The sequence below is a fragment of the Budorcas taxicolor genome, chromosome 4 (assembly GCF_023091745.1).
Source record: "Budorcas taxicolor isolate Tak-1 chromosome 4, Takin1.1, whole genome shotgun sequence".
Taxonomy (NCBI): domain Eukaryota; kingdom Metazoa; phylum Chordata; class Mammalia; order Artiodactyla; family Bovidae; genus Budorcas; species Budorcas taxicolor.
The window spans coordinates 14,409,536-14,423,784 of NC_068913.1; the positions used below are offsets into that span (position 1 = coordinate 14,409,536).

Sequence of the window (14,249 nt, forward strand, 5' to 3'; positions counted from 1 at the left end):
GGAACCACTGCACTGGTCCATGATCCAGAAATGAAAAGTGGACTTCCCTGGTGGCGCAGGTGGGAAAGCGTCTGCCTACAGTGCGGGAGACCCAACTTCAGTCAGTAGTTCGGGAAGATCTCCTGGAGAAGGAAATGGCAACGCACTTCTGTATTCTTGCCTGGGAAATTCCATGGGCGGAGGAGCCTGGTGGGCTACAGTCCACGGGGTCGCAGAGAGTCAGACGCGACTGAGCGACCTCACTCACTCACAGGAGACCAGTCTGCCTCTGCGAGTACGCTTTCCTACGCTCAGTCAGTGTAACCCCACCCCACCCCCCGTTTTTGAATAGCAAATGGATTTAAGAATATAATTTTTTTTACGTTAAACTTTAGGATAAAGTTGAAGGTTGGCATATTTCTGGTTGGTCATTCTCTATTATCCGTGCAGACCCCTTTGGTTTTTTTAAAAATAAATACAAAATTAAAATCATGTCTTCTGTACTCTTTAGTGTGATGAACACTTTTACTCATCCAACGTGTGATCTCAGTGCTGCTAAAACTTCACTGACTTCTGCATCCTCTGTAGTTATTGTTCTCGTAACCCCTTTACATGTGTATATTGCTTTACAGTTTGACAAGATGCTTTTATAATAATTGTCCCATTTGATTCTCACAATATACTTTAGAAATGAACAGAAATTATTAGGAGCTGTATCATCTATGTAAATTTGAAATGTGTGATATTTCAAAAGAATGTGAAGTGAAATGTGAGGTTGAGATTCAGTATACCTCTGGGACATAAGTTGCCCGTAAGCCATGCTATTGAGGCACTTTTAATTGAAAAGGAATCTCTTTGTTGTCATGACATTCAGTTCAGTTCAGTTCAGTCGCTCAGTCGTGTCCGACTCTTTGCAACCCCATGAATCGCAGCACGCCAGGCCTCCTTGTCCCTCACCAACTCCCGGAGTTCACCCAAACTCATGTGCGTTGAATCGGTGATGCCATCCAGCCATCTCATCCTCTGTCGTCCCCTTCTCCTCCTGCCCCCAATCCCTCCCAGCATCAGGGTCTTTTCCAATGAGTCAACTCCTCGCATGAGGTGGCCAAAGTACTGGAGCTACAGCTTCAGCATCATTCCCTCCAAAGAAATCCCAGGGCTGATCTCCTTTAGAATGGACTGGTTGGATCTCCTTGCAGTCCAAGGGACTTGTAAGAGTCTTCTCCAGCAGCACAGTTCAAAAGCATCAGTTCTTTGGTGCTCAGCTTTCTTCACGGTTCAACTCTCACATCCATACATGACTGCTGGAGAAACCATAGCCTTGACATTAACAGCTAACAAATAATAAGTACTACATCAGTTATCACTTGAACTTACTGAGGGTGCCTTCTTCCAAAATGCACAGAAACCGCTGCCCATTCCTGCCTTAGCTCTTGATGATTTTTTTAACCAAAAGATAAATATAAATATGCAGGTGGTTGCAGTAAGAAAACAAAGTCTGTTTTCAGACTGTTTTTCAAATGCATTTGAGTCCTTAAAATGTTAAACAATAAGCACAGACCTTTCTACATTTACAGTTTTCAAAGCACTTTCACACATATCTAATTTAATTCTTAACCACATATAAGTTACATAAAATATCCACCTTTTATGGATGAGGAAATAGAGGCAAAGAAGGCCCAAGGTCACGTACTAGGAAGTGAAAGACCCCGGACATCCAAGTAGTGTTTCAGGACCTCTAGTCTGGTGCTCCTCCTATGATAGGGCACTAAGATCATGATGAAAACCAGTAAGGTGTGTATTCTGCTTAAAGTATCATGAGCCCAGAAATTTCCAGTTATGAAATATATCATTTTCTAAAGTCTCAGGCTCTTGGGAACTTGTGTTCCGAGGAGGTCAGGGTAAAATGCTGCTTTTGAGCTCATGACACGAGCAGTGAGGCACTGCTGTGTGACCCGAATAAAGGGAACACTGTGATCATTAACTCAAAGCAGTTCCTAAAAGACCGTGCCCCTCTCTGATGCTAATTTATCCACACACATTTATTCCCATTTCAAAAAAGTCATCATGGCAATGGTGATACCAAAATACTTATCATTGTTATAATGTCCATTTAGATGCAAAAAAAGATTAATGTTCTAGTCAAAAGTGCAAAATTTGTACTCTGTTGTGTAGAACAACTTCTCAAACCACTACTTCAAACTGTATTCAGAGCCCCTTAAAAATTCAGTTCAGGAAGTTTGCCATCTGCCTGTTTCCTTTGTCTGACACAGCTCTTCTTTCCGTGACCCAGGATCTTCAGATGCAGGCTGGAAACCTGGAAACCGGCGCCATCCTCCACTGCTCAGGCCTCCACACGCTCAACTGGCCTGCCTTTCTCGTGGTTTAATGAAAGCCGAAAAGGATACTATTCCTTCAGGAATCTGCCTTCATCTGCAAGCCCCCTTCAGCCTTCTCCTGAAGCTCTAATTTCAGATAAAAAGGGGTCTAAGGTAGAAAACACGTGGATTTTAAAAAGCAAACAAGAAAACCCCGATCCTTTCTCCTCTTCAGTCTTTGGAAAGCATCCTCAACTTATGTGTGTACTCTGGATTTGAGAAACCACTGATAACACTGCAATAAGCAATGCATGGTATTTTTGTGTTGGGGAGAAAGAAAGCCTTATTTAACCACCACCTTCTTTAATACTATTCCATTCTAGATTGTATGTTAATCTTTGATTTGCCTGTCTTTTCACATATTGCTATTTAATCTCAGTTTGACAGTTAAGCCATGCTGGGAAAGATGCCTTTGAATCCTGGAACAGTATGATAAATCTGTTTACCAAGTATTCCACTTTAAATTACATTACAAAACTATTTTTGCTGTGCTCTTCAAGATTTACTAGAAAACAAATAAATTTGAGACTGAATATGTGTTCAATACATCTAAATGAAACCCTTTCAAACAAATCAATGCTGACATAGCATCCTTACTTATTTCTTCTTTTAAATCAAACTTCCGTGTTGATAAACTGTGATCATTCTATCACCAGAGTTTTTTAACTTAGCAGAGTGGGGAATTATATGCTTATTTGTTTTTAAATGCATGACAGTTATTTCCAGCATGACGCTGCAAACTTTACCTAACAATTTATTGAAACACATGTGGTAGCTAACTTTCATGTGTTGTTTGGTCTCCTTTTAATCTGTGTTCACTTTTCTTTCTCAAACAGTAACCTGTGACTAATGTTACTTGAATTTAACTCTTTTCTTGGGGTCAACAGCTCATAATGTTTTGACAGAGTTTGAGGTTGTATCTCCATTGACAGTATCAAATGGTAATGTGCTGTGTTAAATGCTCTCATGCTTAAATGTTTTACTAGCTTAGCTCCTTGTGCTCTGATTTCATCTCCTTTTCTGAAGTTTTAGCAAACCTTCGGAGTTTGGTACTGAATTCTCTAGCCTCTGCCATGGTTTTTATTCTTGACAACCAACTAAACGCAATGCAAGGGAACCTAATGGGAAACTGTAACAGTCCAGTTCCTAAGGAAGTGGAATAAGAAACAAGATGGTGTTGGTCAGGTGCTTAGAATTCCAGAAAAAGCAATGCTTCTAGAATTATTAGCAAAAGAAGTTTTGGCAACAGCAGACCACATTGGTCTTGAAACATTTTCAGTCTTGGATCTGAGAAATCTGAATGTTGTTTGAATAATTCCAGCCTTATCTTGCATTGGAGAGACTCTCGAGAATTTGGTTTAAAATGTTTTCACAAATGCAACTATGTAGTCATTGTGAGCTTATTTGACTGTAATATCCACCGAACATTTTCATAAAGTTCTGGGGAAGCTTTCATAAAGTTCTGACACACCTGACCTCTTCCAACCCGAGGTGATTGTTTGGAAACGTGTGTCTGGCCATGCTCCAGCCTCTTTGGTACTCCACTGGTGCTGTGCGAGAGTTGTATTTTAGCATGTAACTACTAGCGTAATGTCAGATTGTGACCTCCCCCAGAACTCATCATGTTGAAGGTTACATCCAGGAGAGGATCTGCCATTTCTCACGGTGTTTATTACGGCCAGCAGCAAGCAGTCCTTCCCAGGGGGAGCTCAAGTTACCTTTCTAATATGGATTGCCATCTGTTCCTAATAACTCAGGCTCGCCACACCATCTTGTATTTTTACTTACACTGTTACTCATCACAATTAGGGCCAAAGAAGATAGGGTTATTAACATTACTTCTCTGAGCAGTTGTAGAGGGTAATGAATACTGTACCCTTGAAGAGAGATTGAAGATTCATTTCTCTAAAATGCCTGTCCTCTCATGTGATAGGGAAAGAGCCCAGAATTCTGTGTCCAGCACAGCAGGCCAGAGTTCTCAGCCACTGTCGGGCGAAGGCCACCCAACCAAATATGCATCTCTTCTAAGATGACTTTAGAACCTCTCCAAAGAACCTCTCTAAAGCTTGTAAGCAGACTGCTCTCTGGTCCACTCACCATGCTCATTTAACACTGAGCTTTATTTATTCTTTCAGAATTTTGCCTTCAGTGACGATTTCAGTCCTAGTAGCACCAGCTCAGCAGACCTGAGCGGCCTGGGAGCAGAGCCCAAAACGCCTGGACTCTCTCAGTCCTTGGTGCTCTCATCCGATGAGGTATGTGCACGGCACGGGCGGCGGAGCTGCCTTCTCAGATAGAGCACGTGACCCATAAACTGTTGCAGAGGAAAAGATTTTCAGGCAGATTTTGCAGATCAGTCATCAGGACTATGGTTTCATATTTGATGTAAAAGCCTTGTGATTTCACCCACTGTCTGCCTCAACATGGAAGCCACGGTCTGTCTCTGAGCCCCTTTAAGCTGTCCAGGGAACTCCTCGGCCTTTCTTGCATGTAAATGGGATGGCCCTCCACAGAGGGGTGGGGCTGGGTGGCTGAGCACTGCACAGCCCATCCTTCCCTTCGCTCACCTTCTCCACCACCCCCGGTGGTCCCTCCGAGTCAGTTGTGGCCCCTGGTTGAGGATCATCCCAGGGGAGAGGGGAGAGGTGTGTTCTGATCAGGAGGGACCACTAGGGAAGACCTTCACTTAGAAGCCAGGGTCAAGTGGGCGCCGTGATGACTTCTCGGGAGATGACTGTGTCCAGGAGAGGCAGAAAGTTACTCTGGTAGTTCACGCGGCTCAGTGCCCCGAGAGACAAGGAGAGGAAAGGAATACCAGTGCTGGAAGCGGGCTGGGGCCGGGGAGAGGAGCACGATAAGTAAAGACGTATTCACCCGAAATATCTGTTCCTAGTTACTTCTTTCTAACGTGATTTTTAAACTTTTATTCCTCGTAAATGTTTCTGTCCGCACTCTTCAGACCTGGCATGATTTTAATTGTATGGAAAACGTGTACTGTATATGCGTGCTGCCTATTTCTGTAACACTTTTCTTTTTGATTCCTTTGGTGCTCTCTCACTCAGAGCCTGGATATGATAGATGACGAGGTGAGCTCTCAGTGGGCTGTGTGTGGTGGCTTATGGGGTATCCTTCTTTTCTTTCTTTGTAATGATTTAAAATCAAACTAGACAGGAAGTGTTCCCCTGCAGTGTGTTTCCTCATGTTAAATAGTTACACTCTCTGCCCTTGTCTCAATCTTAGTGGAAAAGACATTCAAAAGGATCTCCACCTCCAGAGCCCCTTGGTGTGTCTCCCGCCACCATTAGCCTGACACAGACCAGTGTGTTTCACCCCCTTGCCCTCATCTCAGCTTCCCCATTTCCTCCTGTTGTTCCCTGCATGGTCACTAAGGTGCTCCCATCTCTCCTCCCAGATTTATCACCATCGTCATCTCCTCTCAGCCTAGTGGGTCTTAAAACCAAGCTGCCTTTGCACTATTCATAGTATTGTCCTCTTTTGGACAGAGCCAGAGATTTAGAATAAACTACTAAGTGCTGAGCTCTGCCACTTGCTAGCTGCATAATCTTGGACAGGTCTGTAGACTTTCTGAGCTTCACTTGCCTCATTTATTAAAAGTAATTTGATAATTTGTAAATCACCTATCCCACCTTCCTTACAGGTTTGCTTGCTGCTCAAATACAATAATGACTGTGAAATTTCCCCTACTAAGAATGCTTGAGGGCTTACTGCTCCCCTTCTAAGTAAAACATTTTAAAATGTATTTTAAAATACATTACCTCAATATTTTAAAATGTATCTTTTCATATCTCTAATGTCTTAGCAGAGGACCAATGCAGAGCAGTTCATTACATACAGAGATAAATGATGTACTTGTTTTCTGCATCTGATAAACTTTCCAAAGTGGTTTAATGTAAAAACTTGTGATATTAAATGTATTTTTCAGTTATTAACTTCCTACATTAAAATGCTGCTTTGTCTGGGGAAGTTTTTAAATTTCCAAATACCTAAGGAAACTGTAGAGGTGATCACTGTGTGTGTGTCACACACAGCTAGACCCATTTGTTTACTCTAGGGCTTAAAAGCAAGTGTGGCTCTAGTAGGCAAGAGCTGGCTTTTCGATAGCATCACATTCCTACTGAGCTACAGCTTCTTGGTCCTTTAACAACCCTGCATAACATTCCTACCTCAGATCCTTGATGACGGACAGTCTCCCAAACACAGTCAGTATCCGAATCGGGCCGTTCATGAATGGAGCGTGCAGCAGGTTTCTCACTGGCTCATGAGCCTAAATCTGGAGCAGTATGTCTCTGAATTCAGTGCCCAAAACATCACTGGAGAGCAACTCCTGCAGTTGGATGGAAATAAACTTAAGGTAAAGAACTGTATGTTGCCAAGTATAATCTGTATTACTCATAGCACCTGAAATGTTTCCATTAGATAAGAGCCTTCTGCATATCTGAGAGGTCCTTCTCATCCACGGTCAGCAGAGAGGACATTGAATCATTTCCCAGTGGTAAAGGAGGTTTTGGGAAATTGTTGGGTTCTGAATTAAACGATAGGCTACTGAGCAGGAGTGCTAGAGGCTCATCCATTGCTTCTGCCGAACAGCACGTGGTCCAGGAACTGACTCTGCTTACTTGCTTGTAGTGTGTTTTAATAACGGCCAGTGTGGACTCTCCCATGACATTAAAGTTAAAATCCAGATCCATGAATCTCCCCTTGGGAACTCCTTTCTCCTCCACCCTCACTGTTCCCTGCATACCACTCCCAAACCAGGCCTGTGTTCTCCCCAGAACTTCGTCCTCCCGCTGCAGCAGGCCATGTCCTCCCTTTCCCTGCCATCACACTCTCATTTTCACCTGTCCCACCTATCTCCTTTAGAGTCTGAGGTGGCACCTACCCTGTGGAAAAAGGGCAAAAGGAGCTCAGCCAGCCCACCACCCCCACCCAGGCGCCCTGCTGGGCTGATGGCAGCCAAGTATCTTGACGGTCTTGAAAAGGTTAGAGCTCAATCAATAGCCTGTGAATATGAAGGCCCATCGACAGGCCTGTCCCTGCTGGGGAGATGGATGCATCCTGCTGTTGATTCTAAGGTCGTGAAACATTGAAAATATGTAACCAGCTCCCCTTATTCCGAATTCCAAGCTTAGCGAGCAAGCTCCTCATTATGATCAGGCTTCCTTTATGGGTCTACCTGCAGGGAGGGAACGGCTAGTCATGCTGACACGAGCGCTGTTGTCCTGGAGGCATGTTTGGTCTCCATTGTCAGTGAATACATTGCTAGAAGGGAAGCCATTTCAGTCCCTCCTGCCCTTCTTTGAGCTCTCCGAGATGGGCAGCAGGGGCCTGCTCCGAGCTTTTGAAAATAGTGATGAGTTTAGCAGTACTTTTGGCTGTAAATGTCCACAGCCCAAAGGTTGGAGAAGCAGAATTGCCCTTCCGCTGTTCATTTGCCCGTTAATTACCAGATCAGAAAGCATTTACTTGCTGAGGTTTACATTGTACTGTGCTCGGGACTCCAAAGAGCAAAAGAACAAGTAAAGCTCGGCCCCGCAGCATGTAGATCTTGAGCAAATATGACCCGCTCCTCCTCATTTTCTGCCTCTTCGATTATGTGTATATCAGCTCTTGAGTTTGGACTCTCTTGTGATATCAACCTCATCTTAAACAGAGGGGTCATCAGTTTTCAAATTGTTTGTGTATGTGTTTCCTTCTCAGGCTCTCGGAATGACATCATCCCAGGACCGAGCCGTGGTCAAAAAAAAACTGAAGGAAATGAAGGTGTCTCTAGAGAAGGCTCGGAAGGCCCAGGAGAAGATGGAAAAACAAAGAGAGAAGCTGAGGAGGAAGGAACAAGAGCAAATGCAGAGGAAGTCTAAGAAGACGGAGAAGATGGCCGCGGCCACAGAGGGTGCTAGTGAGCAGTGACACGCACCGGGACGCTTCCACCTCCTCCTGCCCTGCTCTCCTCTGGAGGACAAATAAGACACTGATGACAAGTGTTACGTGCTCTAGGCAGACTGGGAAACCGTGTGCTCAATAACTGCAATTTTCTGCACCCATAGAGTACACTGTTAATCTTAACCTACTGAAATAGTCCCAAGCCCCCTTTGGTTTAGTAACAAACCAAGGATCTCATTTGTGAGAGACGCAAAGTAGCAGTGTTTCTTTGTGTTGGGTGGGTGGTGTCACTTGAAGAACCAGCGTGACCCTGTCCGGCAAAAGCATGCCACACCCTGGCGTTGTCAGTGCGGCGCCATGCATTTTCAGCACGGGGTACTGAAACTGAGCGTGGCTGGGAGCACTGCTCTGCCCTGAGATCAGGGCTGCAGAATCCGCTCGGAAAGGCCCCCATCAATGCTGGTGTCTGGACTGTGAGACAGCCCCACCGTGGAAATGTGGGTGCTCTGCCGTGTAATTACCGACTATGGCTAAAAGCAGGCAAATTGTCCTGTTTGCTAGGCATCAGGAAGAGAGAAAAGAGTTACGCTTACTTGCTAACCCCAGAAGGAAGCAAAAGCCTTAAGAATGTGGATGTGGCTACTACTTTGGGGTTCTGAGGGTAACATTTACCCTCCAGATTTAGCCAAACAGAAAAGTTGGAGCATTAATGCAGCCATGGGATCCTGGGGTCTGTTGCTTCCTTTGCTGCTGCTGCCTGTTCAGTATTTCAGCAGCACCGACACACACAACACAGTTCCTTTTCTCCCCCAACAAATTGAACAGGACATTGATTTTTAAGGAAACCAGCGTCTTCAGGTTTCCTCTCCTGGGGAACACTCGGGCTGGTCTTCAGCCTGACTGTGACACAATCAGGAACTCATCACGTATTTTCTACTCAAGATTTCCCAAATGGGCTCAGTTAGAGTTTTAACAAAGGTACTTTTAAGAAAAATAGAAATACCAGTTAAAGTTAGATTTGACTAACATTCAACCAGAAAAGCAATTTTATTGAGCACACAGAATGTTCCCGTAAAGGAGAGCTGTCGGTTATATTTTAGAGATGTTTTGAATGGTTTTTCTGAGCCGGTCTCTTTCATTCCTTGGAGATTTCCACTTTACAGTAAAAGTGTGTTTAAGGTGGTAAACATGATGCAGTCTAGCAGTGCAGGCAGTTGTCCTTATTTTAAAGCCAGTATTAAGGATTTCAGTGTTTCATCAAACTAATTCAGGTGCAGGAGAGAGGGGCAGATGGAGGAGAAAATGAACTCACCTCGAGAAATTTCAAATGATGGATTTTGTTGCTGCTGTTGTTGCTCTTTTGCTTTTTATGCTCAAGTATCTGGTTCTCTCAGCTGCATTGGCTGCAAAAATGAGGTCATCCACTTTCCAGAGGACGAGTTTCCAAACAAGAGTTGAGGCCAGATGAACTCCTGGACAAGTATTTTACTTCCTTTTCTTCGGTTTCAGGGGGTCTTCGTCCTTATCTTCCACTGGAAAATGTTCTGTACACAGAGCTTAGGGAAAAGCTTTCAAAAGTTACAAGTAACAAGTTATGTTAAAGGGGCTTCTTACCGTATAGGCCATCTCCTATTTTGAACATTGTGCTTTTTTAATTTTTTTTCACTTGTCTGAATATTTGAAATCTAAAATTGTCTAAACTAGAAGTTTGTGATCTTGTTCTTCCCTAAGGCTTGTTTCCTCTTCAGTAACAGAGTATTGTCTGTTACGCTTCAGTCCCTTTGTCACCAGGTAGAGAGCATCCATTCGACCCTCAGAAACATAAAGTAGCATTGGTTTGATAATTATCAAAGTCACTACCTATTTTTCTTCTATCTTCATTTGGGGTATGATAATGAAACTGCCATACTGGAATCTCTATTAATATTTTGCGGTATGTGGTGCTTTGTTATTTATTAATGTCATGAGAAACCAGGAACCACTATCAATTAACTACAAAATTCAGCAAATCGTTTTAATACTAAAAGACTAAATTAGTCAAAATCTGGTAATGGTAGTGCTTGCTGTTGTAAATGTTTGTGATTTTTGCTTATCTTTGGGGAAAAAAAGTGATCTGGATCATACTGGAAGCTTCACTGTGTTCATTTTAGGAGTGGAAATAGAAGGATGATTATCTTATTGTTTACACTTCGGTAATATTTGAAAATGGATGTATATACTGGAAATGTCTGTAAGTTTCAGTCTCTGCACATTATTTATGATTATATTGCATTGTTAAGTATCTTAGAAGTATTGTTCTTTAACTTTATTTGTACACTTCCAATATGTAGATCAATGACCAGTTGACAATGTTATAAATTGAATTCTTATTCTTCAAATCATTTATTTTGTATTTTAACTGTTTTGATTTTTTTAAGTTAAATTATAGTAATTTTAGGTCTTAATGAGTTATTTTAACTAATTCAAACTGCTAAAATTGACTTGATTGTCCAACAAAGGCTAAAAAGTAAACAGATTGATAAAAGGATTTGAAAACAAAGTGAAGGACCTCAGATCTTGTGAACATTTTGTTTTACTATTGTTTTCTTTATTGACTCTGGAGCATGATGCCTCACTGAGGTTCCAGTGTCTTATACAATCCTTACTTTAACGCTAGTGGTTTTCAGTATCCTTACAATTTAACACAGAATTGTTGCTTCACGAACATTAAAGACTTTGTATTGAATAGCTCTTTCATTTGTCAGAAAATGAGCAGAAAGGGAATATCTGCTTACTATGAACTGTATTCCCTACACGACAGCTCGCTATGATGCCTGCAGTAGCCAAAAGTGTTTTGGGGGTACAGGTAATGCTTTAGGGGACAGGGAATTGTGGAGAGGCCAGATGGTAGACAGCGTTGTGTGAGCTGAGTGTCTGGGGCAGGGTATTCCACTAAAGGACTTAGATTACTTGATTTAAGATTATCTCCCTTAAAATAACTCACAGGTTATGTAATAGTTTTCTCCTGTTTTTTCCCCCTGAATCAGTTTACTACAGAGTGATGTTAGGGTGGAAACTTACTTTTGCCCATTCGAACACACTGATGATGTCCACCATTAGTTTCATGACTGCAAAGCTACTCTATGCTGTGGTCCTTTAGCTGGGCCTCACGTGGGTTTCCCACCCTGCACAGCAGGTAAGCACTTCTAACGCACCGCGGTTCATGACTGCAGTGTGACAGGCTCTGATCCCGAACTCCGCCTGTAGGGGGCGCGAAACGGGAACGCTAGCAGTGCTTCTTTGTCCTTGGAATCAAAGGGCTAAGAGGCCAAGACAGGAACCAAATGAGCCCTTGCCTTTTATCCTGAAGGCACTGCTGTCCTGCAAGCTTAAGCTATCCCAGTCCAATCTACTACTAGGCCCAAGCCAGGTTTTTGATCTAGCACCTTAACTAGCCTTTATGGTTTTTTGCTGAAGACAGAATTTCTTTGTGAAGTAGGACTAACACACGCTTTAGAATCATATTTTTAAGAGGTAAGTGAAAATTAACATTTATGTGGCTATTCTAACTCATTTTTAAGTGTTAAAGGTTATACAGGCCAACCTGCAAGAGAGGAGAATCCATGTTGGACCACAGTATTCAAGAAGTTTCAAACTGAAAGGAATGTCTATGCTTAGGATGTGATGTAGCTCCCTGATTACATCGAGATATTTCCAAATTATCAACTTCCTTTTCAGTAACTAAATTTACTGTCCCAATAGAGGTGTGGTTCAGAGGCGTTTCAGTTTGGTGGACCGCAGTCACGAGGGTTCATGTCATTTGCTTGAGCCAAGTCCTTAGTGCTTTCTAAATGAAAAAGAAAAGCTCAGTTTTTAAAATACCTTTTCCAGTTTACCTTTAATCAAGGATCTACCTATACACTGTTCTGAAACTAAGCATTTAAGGATGAAGTCCCGAAATGTCCATATTTCCTACTAGAATTGTTTTCATTATGAAGATGGGGGTGGGAAATAAATTCTTAGAAAGACTCCTTGTCATAAGAAATATGAATGTGCTTCAGAAATTTCACTCCTGAGGAACAGTCTTTGTATGCAGGCAGATCTTGTAGTCTTAGGCATTTGAAGCCTCAGGAAAGTTGGTCTTGATCCAAAACACTGGGGAAAAAAAAATAACACCAGACAGGACGCCAGTAGTATTTAAAGTAATAGCATCAAATGGACCCAATGGAGAAGTCAGAAAGCAAAGAAAAAACCTACAGAAGTAATTTCTCCTGGAACATGAAAACATCAGGGTCTGCCTCACGCTAAAGAGAGGATCCTTACGTGCTTGTGTGCATGTCTGTGTGGATGTGTTGAGGGAATCGTGTTTACTCAAAGGCTCACACGTGTGAGTGTGTGAACCAAGCATGGCTTGTGACCTGCTCTCAGACCTACAGAGCGGGGATGAAAGAAACAGCATGATTCCCGATCCTTGGCCCACCCTAGCCCAGCCCCCAAACTGCTAGGGACTCACGAGTGAATGAGGCGAAGAATAAGAGGACAAGAGGCAACGCCTCAAGAACGTGCATGCCATTTGTGTTGATGTACAGAACTACATGTGTGTGACTATATCTCTCACCATACACACACACAAACTACAATCTCACGGCATAAACATAATTGTATATGGAACTGGGTAATGTCAGATAGGACCTCGAGCAGTATCATAGCCTTATTGCCACTTGTGTGTGTGTGTGTGTGTACATGGAATGGCTCATGAGACTTTAAGAGATTTTTTTTTAATGTATTTCTACTAAATGCACTTACCTTCTACATGTTTATATATTTTGGTAAAATTGGTTTACTAGATACTCGGTATTTTAGTAAGATGAAATTTCCTCATGTTTGGCTAATGCTTTGACGTCAAGATTGCACATTGCTGAGCTGAAGCTCAGACGTTTATGCAGCTTTGGGCATTTTCAACTGCAGACTGCAGTTTCCTTGGCTAAAAATTGCACTGTGTGTTCCTGTGCATTCGCTCTTGCTCTAAAATGTATTTGGTCGCTGTGACACTGCAGTCACTAACTGCCGTCTCTGACAGCAGCGTTGCTATCACAGGACCATTTATTTCCTTCTTTTTTGGAGTGATGACATGTTTAGGTCATCACCAAACATAACACAAGTGGATATGAGCATGAGTATGTTGTTGGAAGGTGTACAGTTCTGTTTCCTTCAGCTATCTGATTCACACACCCAGATTTCTTGTTAAGAATTTAATCTTTCATCCTTGAAAGAACAACTGACCAAAATGATTAAATCACCTTAACAAGTGGAAATTAAGAGGCACCCCAGCTAGATAGCATCTCCCAACAACATCAGATTTAGTTAGTGCTTAGTGAAAACCCTTAAATATATATATATGTTTATGTTTTCCTTAATATTATTTATGATCATCACTGCTGCTTCTGTATTTTTTAATGGTGTCACAGTTAAACCACTAGTTCACCTGCGTATCACTAACAAAACTGGCTGGCTGAAAACGAGAGAGAAAATGAATTCTATTCCGTTGTTGAGAAGCTGATTTATTTTCATCTTTCTTTCTGTACCACTAAAAGGAAAAGGGTTGTTTGAAAATCATTTTAAGTTCGATAAGTACGGATAGCATGTTATCTGAAAATTTTAATTTGTACATTTTGATGTCTGATCATTTGCATGGGAGAGACAATAATGCCACATCTGGATTGTTCTCTTGTGCTTGGTTAATATGTACTTCTCTAGATTGTTCTGTTTCAAATGCCATTTCTTACTCTTTGGTTTTCAGAGGCATTCAAAGCAAAATATCACAGTGGTCCTTTGTTTTCTGACCAATCTAAAAATACCTGTGATTAAATTTAATTTGTTAGTGTAAATAAATTTCTTGCCAATGAGTATTACTGTTGTTAGACAACGAATGCAATAAAAAGAGAAATACTAAGATCTGTTGAAGTAACGTGTTTTTTTTTTCTCTTCTATTTTCACCTTCAACTAAAACAA

At 42.1% G+C, this 14,249-nt stretch overlaps 1 protein-coding gene across 1 annotated transcript in view; it reads left to right on the top strand.

The window, feature by feature from the left end:
- PPP1R9A (protein phosphatase 1 regulatory subunit 9A) overlaps positions 1-10,388 on the top strand; it is a 334,795-nt gene extending 324,407 nt beyond the window's left edge. The window contains exons 16-20 of the mRNA XM_052638347.1: positions 2,273-2,471; positions 4,493-4,612; positions 5,420-5,443; positions 6,547-6,729; positions 8,076-10,388. Of these exons, the coding sequence (XP_052494307.1) occupies positions 2,273-2,471; positions 4,493-4,612; positions 5,420-5,443; positions 6,547-6,729; positions 8,076-8,285 (736 nt within the window). The 3' untranslated portion in view covers positions 8,286-10,388. The remainder of the gene's footprint in view (positions 1-2,272; positions 2,472-4,492; positions 4,613-5,419; positions 5,444-6,546; positions 6,730-8,075) is intronic.
- The last annotated feature ends 3,861 nt before the right edge of the window (positions 10,389-14,249 follow it).